General features: G+C 39.3%; 1 protein-coding gene across 2 annotated transcripts in view; it reads left to right on the top strand.

Annotated features, from left to right (window-relative positions):
* CCDC93 (CCC complex scaffolding subunit CCDC93) overlaps positions 1 to 26,332 on the top strand; it is a 103,547-nt gene that overhangs the window by 63,402 nt on the left and 13,813 nt on the right. For both annotated transcript variants that reach the window (XM_073305251.1, XM_073305252.1), the window contains 8 exons: positions 4,059 to 4,175; positions 8,969 to 9,031; positions 13,312 to 13,385; positions 15,771 to 15,852; positions 17,396 to 17,467; positions 19,307 to 19,378; positions 19,689 to 19,797; positions 21,363 to 21,445. In XM_073305251.1, coding sequence (XP_073161352.1) covers positions 4,059 to 4,175; positions 8,969 to 9,031; positions 13,312 to 13,385; positions 15,771 to 15,852; positions 17,396 to 17,467; positions 19,307 to 19,378; positions 19,689 to 19,797; positions 21,363 to 21,445 — 672 coding nt within the window. The remainder of the gene's footprint in view (positions 1 to 4,058; positions 4,176 to 8,968; positions 9,032 to 13,311; positions 13,386 to 15,770; positions 15,853 to 17,395; positions 17,468 to 19,306; positions 19,379 to 19,688; positions 19,798 to 21,362; positions 21,446 to 26,332) is intronic.

The following is a 26,332-nucleotide window of genomic DNA, read 5'->3' on the forward strand; positions in this document are numbered from 1 at the left end:
TCAATCTCTGTAGAACAAAGCTTATATAGTTTGATTGTAAATATCTTATTTAGAACTGTTGTTCACTTTTGGTAATAGAGACAAGCAACAAATTACAGGTGTGGTTTTTTATATTAGGCTTTCACCATCACAAGATGTGCATAACTCAGATGTATGTTACAAGTTTTATGTAAAACTGTGATAAACATACCAGTTATAAAGCTGTTTACCAAGTCAAATAATGTCTGTCTGTTCATCGTTTCCTAATTTGAATGTCTAGTTAGATGAAACCACAGCAAAACACTTAAAAATAGTTGTTATAGACATGGTTACCTAAATTTGTTTTTATTTTTCACACAAAAAAATGCAGTCCTGTTCAGTATGTGAGACACATTGAGTAGAATGAATCTGTCTGAATAAAAAAAAAATAAATTTTACTCCTCATTTGTCAGAAGGGCATGTCCAGCTAAAACACAAAGATTACAGATGACCAGGGCTTCAAGCAAGTGCTGTCAGGACAGAAAAGTTGGATTTCTAATAAGTTGTGGGAGAAGCAGCAATGTCACTTGGTGAAATCCTATGCAGGGGGAAAAGGTAGCCAGACTGGCAAGACCAAGACTGGGAAGATGGTAGTGGTGCACTATGACTCTTTGGGTTCAACCCAGACCGGTAGGGGGTTGTGTTACCACCTGCCCTGCAGTTCTGGGTGCCTTTGATGCTATGTTGCTCTGGCATGCAGCTCTGACACCAACAACCAGCATACAAGCATGTAGGTCATACCCTGACTTCCACTGCCCAGTTACTTTTTGCAGAGTGACCCCAACAACCTCCCAATCCCAAATTTCCTTTAGATAGACAGTATACTGCAGCTTATTAATTTAAGTGGGGTTAACAATTACTCTGATTTTAGTCACAGCCCTGAAATGGTTTATAGTAAAAGTAAAACAAGTTTATTTAACAAAAGGAGATAGGATTAAGTGATACCAAGTATAAGGGCAAAAGATAGAAAGGGTTATAAGCAAACAAAGGTAAAAATATCCTTCCAAGACTAGAACTTATTTTCAGCAAGTTAGTCTTTTGCCTAAGCAGGTTCTCTAAACTTAGTTCCCAGAGACTTCAATCCCTGTGGTTGAAGGATCCAACTTTCTGTGATTTTTTTTAAAGAGCTCTGGCCCCTTTAATCCCCTTTAGTCTTTATGCACCCCCCCTTATGTCACCCTATATTTCATTGTCTCTTTTAGAAGAGGCAGGAAGGCTTCCTGCTGTTTTTCCCTTCTAGTGGACTTCCCATCCCCTTGCTGACTTGAGTGCAAATGGGGCTTCCATTATTTTGATTCATAATGCTTAATTTACATTGGAGACAGGTGGGTAGCTTCTGTTTCTGCCTATGGTTAGTCAGAGACCATTAAAGCATAATCAGTGAGAATTCCTAATCACCAGTGTCTCACAGGCTTTCGTAAGACCTTACTCTATACACTATTATAATACAATAATATTGTATTCAGTCAGCTGATTCAGCTGCTTATCATGTGAGATTCAGACCCTCCCCCATTTATAGTTAAGAATTATTGCCCTAATTTCCTTAAGCAGAAGGAACTTAGTTCAGATTTCTTTCATGAGACAAAACTCCCAGAAGAGTAAATATGGGAGGCAAATTTTCTCTCATCCTGCTCTCTATGGGCTCTGTGCTATCACTGTAACTAGTACCCTGAGACCCTAATCCCTGTTGGGGCTTCTGGGGGCTATGAGTTTACAAATGATAGCAGATTTTTGGCTTGTGCCCAGAAAATTAGGTATTACCATCCTTATTATCCATGAGAGTTTGCAACTTAAGTTCACAGAACCCACAGAAAGTAGGGTGAGAGAACAACATTTGCCTTCCATATTTAGTCTTGTAGGAATTTTGTCACATTAAAGACATCTGAACAAAATTCCATCTGATTAAATAAATTAGGACAATAATTCTTTCCCTAGCAGTATAGATCTATTCTTTACCTCAGGAAAATCATGTGGTTTTTAAATATAGTTGATATTTTTAGAATCTAGGGAAAATGCCTAGTATTTTTCAGTTGTTCCTCTGCAGGTTCTGGTTTGCATTTCAATTTAATAGTGATATTTTAAAAAATTGTTCTGTTAGTCATTAACTGTGTGACGTCTGCACTTCTTATTGCAGTCCTCAGATCTTAGGCTCCAGCTCAGTCATGTGACCCGTTTAAATTCAATATATTGATATAGAAGAAGTCATTGGGGCTTATGAATGTGCTTAAATGCTTTGCTGAGTTGAGGTCTTAATCGCAGTGATTGAACTATTCATTGCATTCCATTGATCATAATACTCTTCCAAAGTTTAATCTGACTATTTATTTGTTGATGTAACTTTTCCTCATGCATTACTTGTCCATTTGTCTTTCATTGTGTGTAGAAATTAAACCAGTATTTTGGAATGCATTACATTTACAATTGGCAAGGGAATGTTATTGGCCCAACTAACTGAAAAAACAGTGTCATGATGCACTCTTCTTTTGTTGTTTCACAGCATTTTCCCATGTAGAAGAAATGTACGATATATGGCTTTAAGTATGAGTTGTTGGAATGAGATGCCTGAGATTAACTCAGGCATCTCCTCTTTCAAAAGAGACATAAATATATCTAGTCACAAAACTGCTTTTCTGTGTGAATTATGTAGAAAAGAAAAAAAGGGAGGGGAGGGGAAAAGAAAACTTCTATCTCTCCTTTGTCTAAAATTAAGCTGTTAATGAAGACTTGTCTATGTAATCTGTCAAGGGCAGATCTCGGAAGCAAGTACATGTCAAAAGAGTATGAAGTTCTCCCAATAATATTTTACCTATATATATTTCAGTAGCTACCAAATAAGGTTATTATTGGGAATGGTCTGTGATAGCGTCCTCATGCCTTTGACAGACTTCATAAATTAGCCCCTAAATGAGTGGAAAGTGGGTTGTTTTGCTGATATGTCAAAAGTTGATTGGAATGAGAAGGGAGCCTGAAGTAGATGAAGCAGTTAAAAATCTTTGTCATGATGAAATAGATAAGGGGAGATTTTCAAAGGCACCAATGGTCATTAGATGCATAACACTCAGTGAGGTGCCTAATTGCCATTTTTTGCCTTTGGAAAAACTCCTCTTAATCTATTGTAGATATACTCTCCCATTATAAATATTACTGCTGGTAAAGAATTTTTCAGTCAATCTATCCCTTAGTCTATAGGCAGTAGGAATCTGGATCCAAGTTGCTGTAGTCATTATCTCTCTAGAAGACTATTGGAAATGCAATCTCGATTGAATAAATAACCAAGGCTCTAGGTTCACAGGAATGGAGAGGCTTGAGAAGAAAATTAACTGATCGAGGATGTGGTTTCAGTATAGGGATAGGCCTGAACCAATATTTCAGATCCAAACCCCTAAAGCTTGACTGTGTTCATCTTCAAGCTTTAGGGTGCATAAAGCCAGGCTACACTGGGAAACTATCCCATTCCTAACAGTGGCTTTTCAGCAAGAGGAGTTTGAAAATTTTTCCCATTTTTTTTCCCATGCATCTTTTACCAACTTTTTGTTTCGGCCACACCACCCTTGAACTGCTGTTAAGAACAGTTGTACTGCTGTAGCAGGCTCATCCCTTTACAGTGTAAGTTCAAATGTTAACATCTCTTGTGTTAAGCTGTATTATTTTAGCTCATTACTATAGAATACTGTAGTGTTTTAGAAAGGCTTTTCAAGAAGACTTAATCCACCTTCATTCCAACTCTTAAAATATATGCACATCCCTGCATCCATTATACAATTCACCTGTACAGTTGCCTACTGACCTCAGTGGAAGCCACGTGCAATGATGAAGCCAGCATAGTGGGAGTAAATTACCCCACATCTGCTTGCTGTGGGGTTCTTACACTTTCCTAAGAGTAGCTGGTGTTGGTTACTCTTGGAGACAGATATTGGACTAGGTAGACCATAATTCGTATCCACTGTGTCTGTTCCTGTGTTCCTATGTCCCTGTAAAGCAAATGCTGGCTATGTGCAATTCAACCCTCTGTTTTTTGTTGTTTTTTTATTTATTTTCAGCAATCAGAGCTTTCTTCTGAGGAGCGTCCAGAAAGACTCGGAGCTGCCCAGCAGCACCGAAGGAAAGTGGCATCTCTAAAGAAGCAAATCTTGCAGAAAACCAAACTTTTGGAAGAGGTAGGATTTGTGTTGGTAACAAAGAAAAAGCATTGGTAAATGTATTTGACCACAATGCTTTTGCCATTCAGAAAATATTTGAAAATTACACTCTACCAGCAACTTGTCATGCTGAACATTAGTTAAGTATGTTTTAATGTCTCGTTTGCATATTTATTACTAAGACAGTTATGCAACTATTATAGTAAAGAATAGGATACCCTTGTGAATGTGCTGCTGCGTGCAAAAGTTCCTTTCATATGTAAACTGAAAACCTCTAACAGAAATACTTCCTAGTTCTTTTTTCTCCACCTTCGCTGTTGGGGTGTGGCATTGAAATGGTGACAACCAGTATGTTCAAGTAACAGTTGTAGTGGTCATTCAGAGATGCTTGATGAACGCTCAGCTTCTCATGTGTCTACTCTTCTCAGCCCACATCTGTACACCAGCGTAAGGGTCATTCAGAGTCTGGCTCGGTAAAATCTCAGTTGTTTGCTGTACATCTTGAAGACTTATGTGTAGGGGGTTCAGCACCTTTTATGGGTAAATCTATGGTAAAGTTCTCAATGGAGCATAGTTTTTTGAATATAGCTCAGTTATCTGAATCTAACATTAAATGAACACAAGGTTAGGACTGAGTTATGGAATAAAACTCATACATACATATATGTATGCATTGACAATTGGAAGTACTAATTAAAGTTAATCTTAAATTAGGAAGCAGGAAAAACGTTAATTTACTTTCCCCTTCCCAACCAAAAAAGAAGTTAGATTGAAGCTTTTTGACTAGCTTACAAATTTTTGTAAAGAAAATTGGGTTATTTTACTTAGAAAACTTTAACAAGATAGCTAATTAAAAATGTTAGTAAATGTTAGATTGGATCTCATAATGGAACACACAACTGGATTAATTTATTTTTCTGTCAAAGCTAATGCAGTTCCACATCCTCATTGCCTTCTGGCCTACCCTGTCTGTCATAAACTGTTTGCACTTTAATAGGTATCCCAGTTTATTTAAAACTAGCACTGTATCTACACTTTAAAAGTCCTATAATTTATTTTCATCATACTTCCTGGATATTCTTATGCTATTCTAACATTTACTGGATCAAGTGTGTGTGTGGTGTATGTGGGTTTTGTCTGTGTCTGTGTGTGTAATCATATTGTAGCCTGAAAAAGCCATTAACTTTTTCCGCACTTCACTCTCAAAGTAAGAAAAACCAAACAGATGAAATGCTTTTAAAGTAGCAAAATGTGGGTGCTATATCAGTTTCAAAGGCAGAGAGAGATCAGAACACCAGACCCCTTTGCCTTTGCCTGTGGATTAGGAGAGGTGTTCTGGGGGATCATCTCAAGGTGATTTTTGGGGGGAGCGAGAGGGGAGGAGGAGTCACATGCTCCAGCATAAGTTGAAGTGGTCTTGGGACTTCTCTAACCTACTTCTGCTGACACTGGCTGGAGACAGTATATGACAGCTGGAGCACACCGTGCTCTAGCCCTGCTGCTTCTCTGTCCTCTGTCTACTGCAGGGGTGGGCAAACTTTTTGGCCCAAGAGCCCCATCTAGGTGGGGAAATTGTATGCAGGGCCATGAATGTAGGGCTGGGGCAGGGGGTTGGGGTGCGGGAGGGAGTTTGGGCTGCGGGAAGGGGCTCAGGGCAAGGGTGCCAGGAGGGGGCTATGGGCAGGAAGTTGGGATGCTGGAAGGGTCTGGGGTGCAGCAGGGGGCTCAAGACATGAGGTTAGGATGCTAAGGGCAGGGGGTGTGGAGTGCAGGAGGGATTCGGGGTGCAGCCTCTGGCCCGGTGCTGGTTACCTCGAGCGGCTTGGGTGGCGGTGGTGCACAGCGGGGCTAAAGCAGGCTCCCTTCCTGCCCTGGTCCCGCACCGCTCCCGGAAGCAGCCAACATATCCAGCAGTGGTTCCTGAGGGTGGGGTGGGGCAGGCGGCTCCACTGCACGCTGCCTTTGCCTGCGGGTACCACCCCTGAAACTCTCCTTGGCCGCGGTTCCTCATTCCTGGCCAATGGGAGCTGCAGGGGGTGGGGTCTGCAGGTGAGAGCAGCGCATGGAGCCCTCTGCCCCCCCTTCCCCAGGGGCCGCAGGGACATGGTGTGGCTGCTTCTGGGAGCAGCGCGGGGCCAGGGCAGGTAGGGAGCCTGCCTCAGCCCCGCAGGCCAGATTGAAAGCTCTGACCAGCTGTAGTTTGCCCTCCCCTGCTCTACTGGGCACAGATGAGAAGGGGGGGAGCTCCCATAGGTGCTGGATCTGTGCCAGCTGAGCACAGTCTATGCTAAGGGAATTCTCAGATGGACAGATTTGGTAGCTTTTCAGCCGCTGTGCTGCTCCAGTGGCACATGGACCGGAAAGCAGGAGAGTCTGGCTCTGTATTTTTCTCCTCCCTCCTGCCCTTTTTAAAAAAAAAATTTTTTTTTTGTTAATTACATGTTTAAGTGTTAAACGTGTACCTGTCACTTGCTCCTGTGCCAATAAGCGTGAGCACGATATTCAGAAGAATCCTATTGGAACACATGGTCCATTTCTTCCACAGTACTAAACAATTGTGTGAGCATAGGACCAGTAGTACAGAAATAGTTCTTTCATCTGGTGTATATTATATGTGTTGACTTTTCTCCCTTTACTTTCGTTTCTGAGCCATTCCCCTTGTTCTCCTTGTTGTGTGAAAGCCCCACACAAACAACAACAGGGAAGAGGAAAAACAAATTTAAAACATATGAAAATGTGCTTGTGAAACGAGTAATGCCACTTTGCAGAACTTTGTATCCCTAATGTTATGCTTCTGCATATTCTGGAGTAATACTGTTGACTCTCTAGTTTGTAAGATAGTTTCCTTATAAGCCCAAATGTAGCCCCTCTTTTAACTTTACAGTAAAGCTATTTTCTTTAATTTCTTGTTACCTCTGGCCAGTGGAGAACTTTGTTTTTCCTTGGGAAGTTTGAGTGGGAAGAGGCTTTAAAGTTAATTGATTGCAGTGTTTTCGAGAGCCGAATTTTAGGTTTCACGTTTTGAAGTTTTGGTCCCAATACTGCAATAAGCTTGGTTCATAGTTCAAAAACTGCTTAGTTTAAAACATTTAAATTTTGTTTTATATGTTAATCCTTAGTGAGAACTGGCAAACAGGCATAAAGGTTAAATTCTAATTTTGGAGTTTTTGGAACTCTTAATTCTGAATCCTCAGGAACACCATGAAAGACTTTGCTAATATTATAAATCCTATATGAAGTCTTGCAAAAACTAGCAGTTGAGTGAATGGAGTGTTTAGATCCACAACTTTTAGTTTATCAACAACAAACCAAAAACTAGAAAAAAAGGGGGGGCAGGGGAGAGCAGAATTCTTTAGATTCATCAATAACTGACCAAGGCAACTATGTGATCTTTTTATTGCATCATTTGTGTTCCCGTTTTCTGACCTCAATTCTATTTCTGCTGTCACTGTTTGTAGTGTTATGCGTAAACACAGATTGAAGGGGATAGATTTTTTTCAAAGGTATATGACCACCTAACTGCCATTGAAATCAGTGGGAATTAGGCACCTGAATTTCTTTTAAAAAAACTGGGCCTAAAGACAAGGACTTATTATTATTTACCTGTAAAGCACTTGTGGAAGAAAAAAACTACTAAGGTCCTTTAACCTAAATCTCCCTATTGCAGAATAACTGTATGTGCTAAGGAAGGATGAGAAAAGGTCATATAAGTATGAGGGATGCCATGACAGCAGGGGGGGTTTCTAAAAGCCTCTGACTATCCAGCCAGTTCCACTTGAAAACTGACCGCAATATTGCAATATATAACCCATGGCCTACAGTCAACCACACTTGGCCTATTATTTAACCTCAAAGCTTGCTTAAACTAGAAAAGTTGTTTATTGATGTAATATGTATGATATTATCCTTATAAGGCATAATTGGTAGGGTGTGTTGGAAAAGTATGTATACAGAAGTGTATTGTTCAAAATGCCACTGAAAACCCTATATAAGTTTGTTGAAGTGTATGGAAAACAGAGCAGCTCCTGGCTAGCTGTCTCTCCCTGCATGCTTCTATTACAATAAAGGAGTCTCAGGCTGTTCTGATCCAAACACAACACGTGGTTAATTTTCCACCTCACGCTATATATCTCTGTTTCATATGTTATCAGAGGAGCTTGTAAATTCTGTGTGACAAGGTGAAATAGTCAGTGGAGTTTTCCTCACTGCTGCCAAATTAGATTTTTGTCATAGGTTTACTGTTAATAATGACATAATAGGTTGATGCATATTAAGAAAATGCCCTGCTGGTGCTAAAATCTTTTTTCCTCCTGACTGTTACTTGAAGAAATCAGTGACAATGATCAGAACAATAATGTACAGCACAATGTCTCCCAAGTGTACCAAATTGTCTGGAAGAGTAGACATAGCTTGTTAATGTGACCCTCGTTCCAGTGTAGCTGTGAAATTTAAGGTAACTGGTCTAGATTATTGTTAAAACCTCTTTGGAGTTCCACAGCACAAAGAATCCATCCCACAAGTCACCAGTCCATTGACAGCTATTTGTTTTAAGGCTAATGCGTCTGGAGAGTTCATCTGTAAGTGTCTGACATGTTTATTGGATTTTTTCAGCCAAAATTCATGTAACAGAATGTAGACTAAGAATCTGACAGGGAAAGACTGTGACTCTGACAGCTTTCCTATTATGTAGAAGACAGCCATTGTGAACCTCTATGTAATAAATAACTCAATAGCTCAAATATTGCCGTTCTCCATTACAGGTGTAATTAGTGTGACTGTAGAATCAAACTCTTCTTTTTCTTTGTTAATAGTTGCAAGCTAAATGTGCTGACCTGCAAGCAGGCTGTAGTGAAGCAAAGAAGACATTGACTGAGGTAATCTTGCTTTTTTCCTCTTTTGTAAAATGTAACATTTCTTCTGCTTTCGTCTTCAGGGAACATATCATGCATATAGGAGGATGAAAAGAACGAATTTAGAATTTGTGAATGTGTGATAGTAGTGGTAATAATATTAAATCTATAACACTACTTTTCTCATCCTTTCTTTTATATCAGGGGTAGACAAACTTTTTGGCCCGAGGGCCACATGGGGGTTGCAAAACTATATGGAGGGCTAAGTAGGGAAGACTGTGCCTCACCAAACAGCCTGCCCCCCGCCTCCTATCTGCCCCCTCCCACTTCCCACCCCCTGATTGCCCCCGTCAGAATCCCTGACCCATCCAATGCTCACTGCTCCTTGCCTCTGACGCCCCCTCCTGGGACCCCACCTCCTATCCAATGCCCCCCTCCTGGGACCTCACCCCCTATCCAACGCCCCCTTCTCCGTGTCCCCTGACTGCCCCGACCCCTGATTGGCCCCCTGGGACTCCCATGTCTATCCACTCCCCCAAAACCTCCGCCCCATCCAACTGCTCCCTGTCCCCGGACTGCCCCCCCAACTCCCGACCCATCCAACCCCCCCTGCTCACTGACTGCCCCAACCCCTATCCATACCCCTGCCCCCTGACAGGCCCCCTGGGACTCCCATGCCCTATCCAGCCTCCCCTGTTCCCCATTCCCTGACTGCACCGACCCGTATCCACACCCCTGACAGGGCCCCCAGAACTCCCATGCCCTATTCTACCCCACCCCTGTTTCTCTGGCTGGCAGGAGTGGTGGGCCAGAGCGCTGGCAGCGTGGTGTGCTGAGGCTGTGGGGGGTGGGGCAGGGGTTCAGGGGCCGGGCAGGATGTTCCTGCGGGCTGGATGTGGCCTGCGGGCCATAGTTTGCCCACCTCTGTTTTATATAGTTAACATGCAATATTAGACAGACAAGTTGTATTTCTTTGAAACTGGTATTGACCCTACTTTCTTTTATTGCTGCACAGGCAAATTATACATGAAGGGTGGGATTTTGAAAAGCTCCCACTGAGTAATGTTTTGAAAATCAAATCAGAGTCCTAATAGCATAAAGGGGATTTTTTTTCTGATCATTTTTGGGACACTGAGGAGAATACTTCTGGTTGAGAGTGAAGTGGGATCAGGATATAGGCAGACTATAGACATATATTGGTGTACAGAAACTACTGGAGTTGTGGCTCATGAAACTAACTCATCTCATTCTGTTGAAACTGTGGGTGTAGTTAGTTTGCTGATGCCAGTTTGTTGGTTCCCTGCATGGTTTTGAGGAGATAAAGCAGTAAAACAGTGGATGGTTACAAGTTCAGGCGCCTCTCAATTCCATCAAAAATAAACACTTTTTTTTTTAAATTATTTTGCTGGTCTGGCTGCCTCTCTGGATTAGTAATAGAATATATAGAATCTTTCATCTCTTGGTCATCGTTTTGACTTTTAGCCCAATTTGGTCAAGGCTAAAGATTGTTTCCATCTGATAGCTGTTGGATATCTAATTTGAAATCCATTCCAAATAAATGGGTAGCCAAGTCCCCAACCCCAATGACTAACTCAGCAGTAAGACTAAGAATTAAATGGGTAGAGAAATTAACTGTTACCTATAGAGATGATCCTTCCCCACCAGCATTGACACATGTGGAGAGGAAAACCAGCGTTTTTGCTGGGTGGTTCTGCAACCAGTGCATTGGATTTGAATACTTAGATTTGATAGAACTGCTAGTACAGTACCATGCTGGCTCAGCTAGGCACTTAATCCAATGCTGTTTAATCTAAATACTAGAGCTCGTCAGAACATTTTCAATTACATTTCATTTTGCTGTTTTGTTGAATCCAGAACTTTTTGATGAAGTTTTTGTTGGGACAGATTTCTTGATTCAGGGGCTCTCTGGTAACCTGAGGCTTTCATCTCTAGAAAACCTACATTTTGACACAATTCCATGTCATGAAAATATTCAAAAAGTTTCGGTTTCATTCCCATGTGGAACAAAAACAAATTTTGAAAGCTGCCACAAAATGGTATTGTCATTGTCCTCTGGACAGCTCTGTAAATACCATGCAGTTTACTGGGCATAGGTGTTTTGGATGGGATCCCTAAAACAAAGGTCTTGTCTGTTCTGTGTGGCCATTAAAGATCCCATAGTGTGTTTTGTATGATAAATGGCTGGCCCCATGTAACTGACCATACTCCCCTTCACGTATGGGTCAATTGGATTCCACCCTTCACCCTTGGGATTACTGCTTTTCAATGCTTTTTTCATATAAATAGAGAGAGAGAGAGAGATAGTATAGGAAATAGTGTCCTTTCAGGACAGAAGATGCTATGCATATATAAGTACTCATAATCTCATCCATAGGGACTCTTCCCTCCACGACTGTCAGTGAGTATGTCTGCACTGCACACTAAGCCCAGGTCTGTGGGACTCTGTGAATACAAGCCCATGCCTGAGCATACTACATTGTGAACTTGGTTTACAAGTGGTGGACCAAGATGTCTCAGCCATGCTGACATGTCCATGCTGCACTACACAGACCTTCTGATTTGGGTCTGCAGCTTGTCTGATTTCCACCCTGCAAAATAACAGTGCTTGATCCTGAATCTCAGTAGGACTCAGTCTCTGACCCACCTCAGTAGCAGGGTCCTAAAGCCTGGGTCCTGAGTATTCACTAATAGGAGGAGGAAAGAGAACTGTTGTAAAAAACTCTGTAGAAGGCCATTAAATCAGAAGAACAAAAGCAGCAAAGTACAGAATGATCTATCCGATTTTTAAGATTGACATGCAGTGCAGTTTTAGAAATGATCAGTATTTAGCAGTTGGCATTTGGATCTGTAGCGTTGGTTTCATAATCTGGTATAAATTTGCTGTAATATAGAGAGCCTTAGTTCATTTTGTACATAAATCCATACATATCAACATAAGGTTACCAAGGAAATGAACAGAAATGTAATTGCAACACCATATTAAATGTAGGGAACAAAGAAAGAAAGAGTCTGTGATGCCATGCAAACACAATAAAAATGTGATTAGATGTTAATTGTAAAGTTTTTTTAATGTCTTTCCTGAACCTTTCTACATGTCGTTCATTCTGACTTTAAAGTATGTTTACATTTAAAATATTAGGAGTAGCCCTAGGAGGTGGTGTGAGTTGGAGAGACCTTTCTGAGGCCTTCTCTAGGTTAGATATAAAAGCTGGGATGTTTACATCGTTGTTGTTTAGTCCATGCTAATTAATACCTTCCAGTACTCTAGTCCAGACCAAGCTGTTGTACTTCAGCATGTGCGCAGCTTGGCTGAGCTAAAACCTTGGCTCCCTTCTGAGATTTAAGCTGATCAGTATAGTTTGTACCAGTGGTCATACATCCCCGTCCTTCCTCTTTGCTACCTGGGGCTAGTAATTTACTGCTGGCCTCCACTAACAGCAAAGTACAACTCCCCCACACTTGTTCAACTTCTTGGACTAGTAAGAAGGGAAAGTGTAGCAAAGACTCCCTACATTCCTCTGCTCCTCCCTCTCCACACACTGCAGGGAAGGAGTAAGCACTTTACTAGCTCTGCTTAGTCCTATGTCCCTGCACTTAGGGTCCAGGCAGCCCATATAGGTGTTTAAGGCAGATTCTGATTCCCCTGTGTAGGTATACAGTCTGAATCACAGTTTTATGCTTAGATGGCGGGCTACAAAAGTTCATTGGAAGAAGAAAGAGGGAAGTCTTGAATCAGTCAGTTAGAATATTTCTTTTCTACAACCCCAATCTGATTTTAATTTTAGATAAGTTTTTTTTAAACAACATGATCTGTTGAACTTTCACATTTTGTTCCAAGACAAGGTTTTTGTGACTGACCCATACATCCCTGAAAAAAATGAAATATGACAATTTTGCTTGTATGTAGATAGGTTCCAAAATTAAGAGAGACAGGAGCATTTGGTACAGTCTTGTGCAATTTAGAATTCATTTATCCATCTTGCTGTGGAAGAGGGATTGTACATGTTGATTTGGGAGGGCAAGGTAGAGGGCAAGTGCAATGGTCAGTAAATTCGTCATATTTGCAGTATTCATACCTGGTAAGGAAATTCTGCTAACCTTGGAAAGAAATCTTACTTGTTAATGATGGCTAAGAAATAGAGCCAAAGATTTTAGGGAATTCTCTAAAGCTTTTATTTGGAGAAAGCTTATTTCCTTGGCTTCATTGTGTGGGAAGGCAGAGAAACATGAATCATTCTGTGTGTGCAAATGTATTTACATGTTTTATTAATTGCATCCCTTAGGTTAAGAGTTGCAGTGATCAATTGGACAAGGAGCTGGCAGCCTTAGAAACGGTGGAATCCCAAGCAGATTCTAGGTATGTTTTCTTCCTTTATGTGACTTATGATCATTGCAAACTGCTGGCATTGGCAATGTAGTATTCAGTGCTTATTTCTTATTCAGCCTAAATGTATAATTAACGTATGGCTGTGAGGAGTCTGTTTTCAGCTTAGTGAACAGCAGTGTGGTGGGATCTCTGGGGTGCAGCCTGGGACTGTGGGACTGCTGTGCCCCCTTATCCCCTCCAGCCTCGGCTCTCTCTGACAGTGCCATGCTAGTGACCAGCAGCAAACGCTCCAGGTGCTGTTATCACTCAGCACAACCGCATGTGGAGCCCCACACCCAGCTGGATTGCATGAATGCTCCCAGAGCCACTCATGAATCACACAGAGAAAGGCATCAGAGCCAAATCCTCCCAGCACTGTACCTCAGTAATATACCGTCTTGCACTGCTCAAGACGAGCAGTGCAAATTTATTAATTGGTTCACCACTTCATCAATGGGAAGGGATCTACACCAGCCTTTGCAAACTTGAGCAGTTTTGCCACATGCTTCAGGCAAACTCACTGGTAAAGATAAACAGTTAAACAAATTTATTGACTAGGAAAGATAGATTTAAGTGATAGGCAAAAAGTCAGTTAGTTACCAAAAGAAAAGAAAATATAAGCATGCAGTCTAAACTGTCAACCCTATTAGACTTGGCAACATCTAGATTAAGCAGTTTTTCTCACCCCACTGGATATTGCAGTCCTTTATATACAGGTTTGTCCCTTAAACCTAAGCCAGCCTCCTCTGTTGGAGTCTTCAGTCATCTTCTGAGTGTCTTGGTGGGGGTAGGAGAAAGGCCATGCATGGGGCCCTGTGTTCTGTTTTATACTCAGTCCCATGTGCTTGGGGAACACAAGTCCAGGCCTGTCTGGTGGGCATTGCTGAATCTTCAGGCAAGGTTGAGCAATTCCCCTGGTGTGGCCTTGCCTCATGCAGGTGAGTCATTGAATTGTAGCTCCCTTGCTGGACAATGGCTGTTGATGGGTTGTATGTTGGTTACTTTCCTTGCTGTTGCCTCTGGGGAGCTAATATCTGGGTGATTTCCCCAGTTTACAGAATGTTTTAGTGACCACCATACAACACAATTCTCATAACTTATATGCATTAATGATGCACATATATGGACAGAGAAATCACTTTCAGCAGATCATAACCTTTCCCCTGATACCTTACAAGGCATGCTTTGTATGCAAGATCACGATTATATGAAAATGAGGACCATGGGGGTTACAGTCTACTCCCCCAAGGTATAGAATGTCACAGTGGGTGCTTGATGTCCAAGTGATTTCAGGTAGCGTGGTTCCTGCTAGTTTCATGTGCATTAATGATATAAATATATGGATAGAGGAATGCCTTTCAGCAGATCATAACCTTTCCCCTGATACCTCACATGGCCTGCTTTATATGCAATATCACAATTATATACAGATGGGGAATATGGGGGTTACAAGACGCTCCTCCAAGGTATAGAATGTCTCAAGCAGTTTTACAGTTAGACAAAAAGAAAAGCACCCAGCTTATTACTACAGTGGACTTAAATTCTGTATTTTTTTTGTTCTGCAAAATGTTAGCATAGTTAATTGACAATAGCCAGTTTTAGAATGTGAAACAAATCTCATAATCTTAAATGAAGAGTGAACAGCAGAATGAGTTGGGTATCACAAACTATTAAATTTCCAATTGCTTGATTTGTGATAAATGTGGCTGGCTTGTTTATTTTATCTTTAATACTCTTTACCTTTTAATAAATAAATGTCTCATGTTTCTCCCTTTCTCTGGGACAACCTGGAATTTCAGAAGTCAAGAAGATGTAGGATGAGTTACCATTTAGAGTTCCACAAAGGGGAGAAGATTTTTTCAAAGGCATAAATAGAAGTTAAGACCCCAGCTCCAATTGAAAGTTAGTAGAAGTTAGGAACTCCTATTTGAGCCTTTAAAATTTCACCCAACATGACCATAATCAGCTATTAAAAATGAAACTCTTCCTTTTTTGGAGAAGTTTAGGTATGTACTACAACCAGAGGGGCCCAAGACTGATTTGACAAGAGGATAAAGCCTCCCTATCCATTCTCCCCCCGTCCCTTCTCAAAGCTCAAGTCTTGAAGAAAAAAAAACTACACTATATATCAGATGGCAGGCGGCACTTCCAGAACTTTTTATAAATAATAGAGGACTGGAGGGAAGCATCATGAAAGCATTAAAATCTGTGCAGTATTATTTTGCATGGCACCATAAAGATATTTGTGTTTTGTTAGTTTAGCTCAGTGGCAGGGAAACTTATTTAAAATTAACCTTGTTCTAATAGTTTCGTTTTTCTTGTTTTAAATTTAGAAACTGAAAAAATTAATGTAGTTCGCTGTGTCTTCTAATTTAGCATATTGCAGAACCTACGAGCACTGGTGGCTATGAATGAAAATCTCAAAAGTCAAGAGCAAGATTTCAGAGCACATTGTAGGGTAAGTGTGTCTCTCTCTGTCTCTCTATCTTGTTACATGAAGATTGATCAAAAATTGGTAAATGTTGTTGTCCACCGCCACCTGCCCTGTAGTAGGTTTGTTTGTTGCCATTTACTGGTAATATCAGATCTGTTTTGAATAATGCCTACCCGGTCCATGACAGGATTGTGGAGAATCACATAGATCTGTCATCTAATGTATCTCTGAAACTAGGCTGGACAACCCTGCAGGTCTAGCTCTGGATTATCCAGAAGTGCTCGCCACTGGTCTTTAGATACAAATGAATAGGTGATTGATTTTTGTGTCCTTGCAAAGGGTATCTAAACTGTGGCATCTGTCAAAGTTCTGTCTTGTGTTACATATCATTCAGCTTGCGTAGTACAGAAGAGGTATATTGGAAGGATCATTTCTAAATGTAGGTAATAGTGTCATCAATATGTTGATGCACAGTTACGTGTCGTCTTACTCCATGAACCATGCTACGAAGAACACTTATTCAATGTTGGGCTTAGCTACATTAGATACCCATCTATCTTATTCACTGAGACAGCTTAGTCTCCTCTTGGACAGTGCAGCTAACAGTGCCCAGGACCTACTTCTTGGTCAAGGGCCACTGGGTTTGGAAAACCCACCAGAAGAGAGAAGCCCAAGATCAAGCTTATGCTCTGATAAATTAGTTAGTATCTAAGGTGCCACAAGTACTCCTTTTCTTTTCACTTTCAGAGTATGTTTCAATTTCAGTGCATAATTAATGTGTTTTCTGCTCGGTTTGCTGCTATGGTAATGCACACCCTGGAAATATGATAAAAAAGATCAGAGAGAATTGTTTTCCTTCTTTAGTTCTCAGTTCAACAAGAGCTGAAGAGACTTTGTTTAAACATAATGGAAGAAGAAGAAATGTCACCCCTCGGCAGAGACTAAGCATGGAATATTTTAGCCCCAAAGATGAATAATTTGAAATGTTCTGAAAACAGTGTTATGATGGAAATAATTTTGCAGCCTTTAACTTGATTTGGGTGCAGTTGTTGTGAAGGTGTCTACATACTGCAGACCAGTGTCAGAGTGCTGGTATTTTAACATTCCTACATTTCTCCAGTCCTGCTTTCCATATTATGTGTTGCTTAAGATGCATCTAAAGTATATATTCCACAAGTAAGAAATGTGGCTATTTCTACTTGAAAAACAAGGCATGCAGTTTAACATAATGAAGAACATTGGGCTCCTTCTTCCCGTAGCGCAGGGGAAGTTCCCAATACATGTACTTCATGTTTCAGAGTAGCAGCCGTGTTAGTCTGTATTCGCAAAAAGAAAAGGAGGACTTGTGGCACCTTAGAGACTAAGGTCAGTGAGCGAAGTGAGCTGTAGCTCACGAAAGCTTATGCTCAAATAAATTGGTTAGTCTCTAAGGTGCCACAGGTACTCCTTTTCTATGTACATCATGGAGTACTATCTAATGCAGAAGTTATTAAAATACAGATATGGGCTTTCTTTCCTTTTTTTTTTCCTTGAGAAGGTAACTATAATGTTTCTATTGCTTTTAAAGGAAGAGATGGCACGCCTACAGCAAAATATTGCAAGTTTGAAAACCGAAGCAGACGAAAATGGGGAAGAAAAGGTAAACAGCAAATGTCAGAAGGTTTATTTTTAATTAGTATTTAAAAATATTCATTGGATAATTTTCTTCCTGTTTACACCTGTGTTATATTAACTAAAGTCCTGTTGGAATTTGAGACATACAGCCACCAACCTTGCATAACAGATTGACTATCATGCAGGTTACTAGGGTTCAAGAATAGCCTCAGCACTCTTGATCTACTAACTAGTAAACATTAAAAGCAAACCTATAGATAGATAGATATTGAGGTACCTAGTGTCCCCAATCAAACTAGATGCTGTACACACATAATGAAAAAAGGTAGTCCCACCACAAGGAGCAAATCTAAGTAAAAAATATAAGGAACAGGTGTATGCAACAGACAGTGGAGCACGAGGTTACAGTGAAACGCTTATTAGCGTAACAAGTAGCAGTCACTGTGAAACTTTGCTACCATGCATCTATGCTAATAGGAGGGCAGGAGAGTTATAGTAGAGAAAAGTGGAGGCTCAAGTTTAGTTATTTTGTATACCTTGAGATGACTAGAACAGCCTTGATACACTTCTTCCAGAATCGAGTGGGTGGCAGCTCGTGTAACTTGATCCCCCACCTCCTGAACACAACATGCATGGAGAGGAATTGAAACTTCAGACTTCTTGGTTAAAGCTTCACATGAAAGATATGATTTGGAAAGCCACAAAAGCTGGGAAATGCAGAGCAAATACCAGCCCTGCACCAAATTTATCTCTGTAACTTATTCAAGGAAGTTAAAGTAAATGGTTTAAGGAGATGAGAACAGAACGATCTTAAATGCCTGGTGCCTGTGCTATACCTCAATATTGCAGAAGATATTAAAAATGAACACAACAGAAATGCTTTTTAACTAGCCTCTTTAGGATTTGAAACAGTTTAAGAACAAAACTTCTACCTGTCTGCCCCCACCCAAAGCCTGAACAAACCCCAGTGTGTGGTTTTCAGCTACTGGTGCTGTGTGAGCACTAGGGCGGAGTGAGACAAGAGGGAGGGAGAATAAAGGGGATCTTGTGCATGGATAATATAGGGCTAACATGACATGGGGAAATCTTGTACAGGCCCTGTCCCAGAGGGTGAATTGCACCTAGATATGATTGATGTAGCTATTATTATTGTTGCGATTATTGGTGTCATGATCACTATTATTGTGGTGTTGGTGGTGATCACTGGTTAAGTGCCTACTTGTGCACTTGGCACTGTCCAGGCACCTAGATGGTCCCTGGCCAACAAAGCTGAAAGGCTAACAGAAACCTAAGGACAACACAGTGGGAGAATCAAAAGAAGATGGTGATAACTTGGGGACCCCATCCTGTATAGAATTATGCATATGCTTAACTTAACACAGATGAGTAGTCTCATAGAAGTCGTTGATCACAAATGTATTGATGTCAATGGATTTACTCCAGTTTCGCACTTGTGGTAACTGAGACCATAATCTGACTCATAATTTTTATGTTTTAACTGCATGTTACCGGACTTTACGATTGTCCCTTTGGAGGTGGTGTTCTCCAGTGAAAAGGCTACTTAAAAGCAATCTAAAAAATATATATGGCCTAAAAGCTAGTAAAATATGCAATTATTTATGTAGTGTAAATGACATTCAGAACTTAAATTTTGTTTTTCATACAGTTTCGTTAACCCATTCTCCTTAAAATAATATAAAAATGTTGACAATATTTTGGATGTCCTTAAAGGTGAACAAAATAAAGATTCCAATCTGTTTTTTTAATAATTGCTGACCAAAAGCCTCTCTCTTTTTTAAGACTGTGGTTAAATTCTGTTGATTTGCTGTTAATCAGAAATTATCTTTGGTATCTCAAATTTTAGGAACCTAATAAGATAATAGACCAGCAATACAAAACTGAGAAAGATAAGCTACAAAAGATCAGACTATTACTGGTGAGTACAAAGTGATTTTTTGTTTGTGTTTTTTGGCAAACTTACTAGGGCAGAATTTTTGAAGTTTTCTTAGCTAAGCACTTAAATGTATTTCTGTAACTTTCTTCAACATTTGTAAGTGTAAGCAAGTACCTTTATAATTAATAGTGAAATATATCTTGAGGCTTAATCAAACTTACCAGATATATTAACTCTCGTTTGTGCAGGTATTTTTTAATTAGCTTATTTAGCAGGTTATTTCTAAATCTTGCTACCTTTTATCCATTTAAAATGAGAGCTGGGCCCTTTTTTCTCCCTTCCTTTCTCTCAGGCCCGAAGAAATAGAGAGATAGCTATTTTACAACGCAAGATTGATGAGGTACCCAGCAGAGCGGAGTTAACTCAGTATCAGAAGAGATTTATCGAACTTTATGGTCAGGGTACGTATATCAAACAGAAATGTACTCCTGGAGTCTAACCAGTGGAAGGAGCGTAATCACATTATAGGCTTATGGTGCATGACAACAGCACCTGCTAATTCTGCTCTATTTAACGGTCATTGGACATTCACATTGTATACCCCTCTTTTCAAGATTTTATAAACTGGCTATAAAAATTCCCTGGAGGCTGAAACTTGATGCACAAGATCTCTGGAGTAATTTTCTTTTGTTTGCAGTAGGTTCAGTCTCTTGGATCAATGATTAGTGTTTAGAAAGCCCTTAATCCACTGTTTACAGGGAAAGTCTCTACATCTGACTCATGTTTTATTAATCACAGTTAACGTTGGTTTACCATTTTTTGTATGACGTACGTGCGTGTGTGTTTTCTTTATAAGTATGTGGTTCTGACCCAAACAATGTCAAGATATCAAGATAAGGCTGGCTCTCTTAAACACCTCATGTCCCCTTTTATTGCTACGGGTTAGAGGAGTTAAAACAGAAAATTGTCAGGTTTTACAAATGTGCTGTGATATCTAGGCAGAAGAAGAATGTGAGCCTTGTCTCTAAATGTTTAATCTTTAATTCAGGTATCATGGCCCAAATTTTAGAAGTGTGTATGCACCCAGATAATGAAATTGTGCATGCAAATTAACCATTCTGCATATATGCTTCTAAATTTGGTCCTGTAATCATGGTGTCAGGAAAGGAGGAATGCATACTATGCATCTGTTGGTATGTATATACTATATGTTGTGTGTGTGTGTGTGTACAGATGTGAACAGTGCATAATCAGACATATACACAAACAGTATATAATGACAGGTTTCAGAGTAGCAGCCGTGTTAGTCTGTATTCGCAAAAAGAAAAGAAGTACTTATGGCACCTTAGAGACTAACCAATTTATTTGAGCATAAGCTTTCGTGAGCTACAGCTCACTTCATCGGATGCATTCAGTGGAAAATACCATCCGATGAAGTGAGCTGTAGCTCACAAAAGCTTATGCTCAAATTGGTTAGTCTCTAAGGTGCCACAAGTACTTATTTTCATTTAGAGTATATAATGTTACATATACACACAAACTGTTTTTTAAAAGAACATTAAGGTTGCTTTGTCAAGAACTCAAAAGTTAGGAAATGCCAGAATTAAGGTTGCTAGTGCAATTTTAATGGTTTCCCTTTTGCATATGCATTGTAATAGTCTTTAATTACATGAGTGCATACTTTTTTTTTTTGCACAGCAACCCAGCCTCCTTCAGTGCACAGAATGGACGATACTTATTTAGTTAACAACTATTCAATATTTTGTTTTCTCGTCATTGTTCAATGTATGGCCCCAGGACCTATTTGCTGCACACTATTTAAATCCTGCTGTATAGACAGAGGCTGTTAATTTCCTTATGGGATTTTCTATAGTGCTCATCCTTGTGGTATCTGAAAGCTTGACAAATATTCATGAATTTATTTTCACAATACCTCTGTGAAATGAGAAGGTATTATCCCCATTTTACAAATGGGTACAGAGGCCCCATATGGTCTTTCATTGCTCTGTTTTTCTTTTGTTTTCAGTGTCAGCAACTCACAAAGAAACCAAGCAGTTCTTTACCCTCTATAATACATTGGATGATAAGAAGGTATATTTAGAAAAAGAGGTAAGAACATGTTTTTAAATGTTTAGCCCATGATAGGAGAATAGGATGCTGCTGAGTTTGTGTACAAGGCACTGGATTAAGCCTTGTCTATGCAGGGTACAGATAATTATCTCAAAAGGTCAGCACTGAGAAGAAATTGACTTGGGTCTAAAACTGTTTACAGAATGTTTGTGGAAATCTTTGGTTTGTTTGGTTTAATTCTGTTTAGGAAAATTTCTGCTTGTGTATTTTGTGTGTATATATGTGTTTTGTTTTTTTTAACAGAAGGGCCAATACCAGAAATAGATACCAGAATTACTCAATTTAGGCTCAAAAGGTAAATAAAATTAGGATACTGACACACATCATTTAAATTTTGGCTTCACAAAATCAGATTAACCTGGGGGTTAGTGATCCAGTGTCTGCATTAGTTTAGGGACCAATGCTACAGCCAGTGATTTCAGTTATCAAAGTAAATTGACATCAATGACAGCAAGATCTTAGGGTCTGATTCTGTTCCCCTTGAATTCAGCGACAGAACCTTTCTTGACTTCAAGGGGGCACGACCAAGCCCTTATTTATCATGAAAACACACTCTTCATTAAAGAGTTCTTCTGCTTCTACTCCCTATTCCTCCTCCTTCCCCCATCCAGAAATTAGAGCCAAATTCCTCTCTGGGGTAACACACAGTGGACTTACGCCAACAATGAATTTAACCCTTCTGTGATGTTACAGGTAAACTAGACTTCAGTGAGGACTGGAGGAATAAGTAGGAGCAGCAAATACATTTCTGATAAAGATCCTGGCTCCACATGACTGTTTTTCCATAATAAAGGATTTACTGGCATTTCAAAGTTTGTAAAACATCAGCAATGCTTTACTGGTTACTTTGAAGCATCTTCGGTTACTTAAATGTCATGAATCCTACATCAGTAAATAAAACAACATCTTAATCCGTAAAGATTGTTTTAACAGTTGTTCACATGGGTTTTTGTAAACAGTTCTAATGATGTTATGGTGAGATGAAAATATACATTGCTTTCTTCAGTAAAATAAATGATAGCACAACAAGATTCGCATTAGCTGGTAAAAGTCTGACATTGCATGCTTCTCATTGCATTTTAATGAAACAAGAACAGAACATTGTTTAAATACCTTTACGAAGGCAGCCACTACTTGCTTTGTGTAACAGATGGTACCTTTACGGTACCATTAAGTAAGCATCTCTGTTCTCTAAGAGGAGGGGTAGCATAGAGAGCTGCAATCTAAAAATCCATCATCTTTTTCCTGAATAGTAGATTCTGACAAATATAAACTAGATATGAGTATTTGAATCAGCTGAGAGAATCAGGAATTCAATTTCCCTTTGAGGAAACAGTTGATTCTGACAGTCCTTGCCATGAAAATCATCTGAAAAAACAGATTAAAAAGTCAAGAACTCCGATATATGTGTATGTGTATACTGTGCCGGTAACATGTTCCAAAATGCAAGACCTGTTTTGTCCTTTCACAGTTCCCTTAGTTAGTCTATGGTGACCTAAGATCTGCCCATAACAGCCCTGGAAAGTTACTCAGTAGGAAAGAATGAGTTATCAGTTAGTGATGGACAAGGGTCTAAAGGTTTGGAAATTTTGGTTTCTGATAGGCATCCAAAGTTCAGAAGTGAAATCATCTGTTAAAGTCAATAGCAAAACTCATTGACTTCAGTAGGGCCAGGATTTTGCTATATGCAAAGTTTATTCAGCATTATCAACACTTCCTTGAACTGACAACCCTGCAAGACTGGGCTTTATACAGATTTACTGAAGTTCTTTGTTTCTGTCAGTGTGGGAAAAGCCACCAAAACAACCTTCTGATTTTGCTGTAATGAATTAGATGAATTAAGACTCTACACGTGTACCTTTGTTTAAGAGGTGGCTGCAGCCTTTGCCCATGGCACTATGGAGAGTGTTCTATTGTAATGCAAATATTGTAGCTTAGATTCTGACATTCGGATAACTTCTGTGAAGTTCCAGTTCAGCAAAGCACATAAGGAAGTATGCCTAAATACTGTGCTGAATCAAGCAATACAGCTGAGAATGTATTTTTTTTTAAATTAGGCCAATGATCATCAAAGTAGGACATCCTACTGTTTTCTAACTTACCTGTATTGATGATTGACATGATCTCCATAAAATGACATTCCTAGGATATCTACAGTGTATTTATCATTGAATATTTCTGTTTTTCTAAATGTAGTCAACATGTCATTTATATAAGATCAGTAAGACAAAATTATCACAGCACTGTAGATGTAGTTTATCTCTTGGTCTGATAAAATTGTCATTATGGTTTTGTCTTCCTCAAAAGCTTTTAAAAATTATCTCCTGGTGAGATCTGATGCTGAATTTTACTAGACAAAGAATTGAGTCAGCTGTATATATTCATGTTTATAATTTAAATCTCTGTTTATATGTTACATGTGGACTATATCGGCAAAACATCTGAACATAGATCCCATGATATGAGAATTATGAGACTAGTGCCAACTGTTAAAGATTTAATCTGTGTTGGGGGGGGGGGGGGAATAATATTACACCATTAATGCTGGGCTATAAATATTTATCTAATACATTCTAAAAAGTTATTACCAAATGCCTTGCTTTATCTGTTTGCATTATATCCATTTTATTTGCCTGAATGATTGTGTTGTACACTATTCTAAATGAACAGACAATTTGCGGATCACATATTCTTTATTTAGCATGGCACATTAAGTAGCAGCTATGAAACTCATGATATTGCTTTAATGTCGTCTGTGGATTAGACTTTACTGCAGATTTTTGTAACATTTACTGAGGGTACAGGCGTACAAACTAATCTCTTTTCACTGATTGCTTCTGAAATAGAAATGAACCTACTAAAGACAGAGATGACAGATTTTAGACCAGAAGTGCTTGATTGTTAAATAATGTATATCAAGGCTAATAGTCTCTTTTCTTTTGTAAAAATATTGAAATGAAACCTGGAGTAGTTTTGCCCAAAGTAACTCAATACTTATTTAAGTACAAACTGTGAGAAGAGTTTTACTTCTACCCTAACTGTATACTTATGAATGCAATTTTAAAAGGCAGCCATAACATACATCAAGGGTTTCCAATGGATTATGCTAATCTCAAGAGATGTCTGAGTGGTTTTTGATGTCAAAAATGTACAATATGGTTTCAGTTTTTTTGTTCTATAAAAAAGGCTTCAGTGAACAAATATTTTGTATTAATATCCTATAAACCAAATGTCCCTTTACCCTTTTGGGTCTTGGTTTTCTTAAGATTCTTTGGAACGTATTTCTTCTTACAAAAAATAAAACAAAAAACCTTGAAGTATTCTGTGTATGGAGTGATTTCAAAATAGTAATGGAATCACTCACTCCTAGGGGTGGAATTGTGACATCAAAGGTATCTATGCTCATACAGTTGATTTTTACAAAATTGGCATAGTATTAATTTTTAAAATGCTATGACTGTTGGGAACCCACTTTCAAATTGTCTTATTTTTCCCACTGACTTCGTAGATATGAAATGTAACCCTATAGTTCTCTGTCATGGTCATGAAATACTGCTTTTCATTTGCTAGATATTTTGCAGGATACATTAATGTATGTTATGTAACAACATGGCCCATCCTTAAGGATGGCTTGGTTTGTTAGTATTGACAGAAGTAAGCAGAGATGGACTTTTTACCTTTTTTCCAGAGTTGGATAGAATATACTATTTTAGTTATTGTATCAAAGAGAGAGGAAATTTACACCATGAAAATGAAGTAGAATGGGGTGGGAAATGGCTTTTTTTCCTCCTGTTCTACATTGGGACAAAAATGAGACATTTTGAAGTTTTTAACCAAAAAAAATGACACACAGTATCTCTCTCTCTCTCTCTCTCTCTCTCTCTCTCTCTCTCTCGCCTGGTTATTAAGGCATTCATGTGGGAGATTCAGGTTCAAGTCCTTGCTCTGCTTGATTTAGACCAGTGATTTGAACCGGCATCTCCCGCATCCCAGGTGAGTGCCCTGACCACCAGGCTATTTGCTATTTTAGGGTGGTCTCTTGGTCTGGGTTTTGACCAGAAATTCTATCCTGGACCTGAGAAACCTTTTCCCAAAAGTTTTGTTGAAACTGACATATTCTTGCAGAAAGTTGTTGTGGGTTTTTGTTGGGTTTTTTGGTCAGAAAACATTCATTCGTCAAAACAAAAGTTTTGTAAAAAAAAAAAAAAAAAAAAAAATTGACCTCTAAGTAGTATTCTTAACCTCTAAGTAGTAAGAACAGGATTTCTACACGCTAATAATACTCTTTGAAATCACTGATTTAAATCCATTAGGGTTGGGGCCTGATTCAGCAAACTCTAACATGCAGTGTGCTTATTGCTGTGCCATTGGGAATATGCGCATTAGTAAGCACTAAGTACAGTATTTGCAGAATTGGATTCTTACAGTACAGATGGCACATTTTCAAACATTCGTCATCAAAAGGCAAAATCGTACTTTGGAAAACCTCACTACTTGTCCACTGGAGACTAATAGGAACTATTCAAAGCTATGATAAAGAATCCCATCAACCATTCCTCTGATTTTCTTTTTCTCTAAATGTGTTGGAGAGAATAATAAGATTCCCAAGCAAGTCTCAATTAGCATTTTGTATGGAAGAGTCGTTCCATATGCTGTTAGGTACAAGCTTGCAAAGGGCCTTTAAATGTGTGTTAATAAAACAAGTAACTATGGAGGAAGTTTTCAAAAGCACAGTTCACGGGTGCCTAACTCTGATTGAAAGTTCATGTGTCTAAAGTGTCATTTGTGCCAACCAGTTGCCTGGTTTGCATGTCTAAGTGAAGTTTTTTTTCCCAAGGAAACACATTCTTTAACAGATCTTTTGAA

The sequence above is a fragment of the Lepidochelys kempii genome, chromosome 11 (assembly GCF_965140265.1).
Source record: "Lepidochelys kempii isolate rLepKem1 chromosome 11, rLepKem1.hap2, whole genome shotgun sequence".
Classification (NCBI taxonomy): Eukaryota; Metazoa; Chordata; order Testudines; family Cheloniidae; genus Lepidochelys; species Lepidochelys kempii.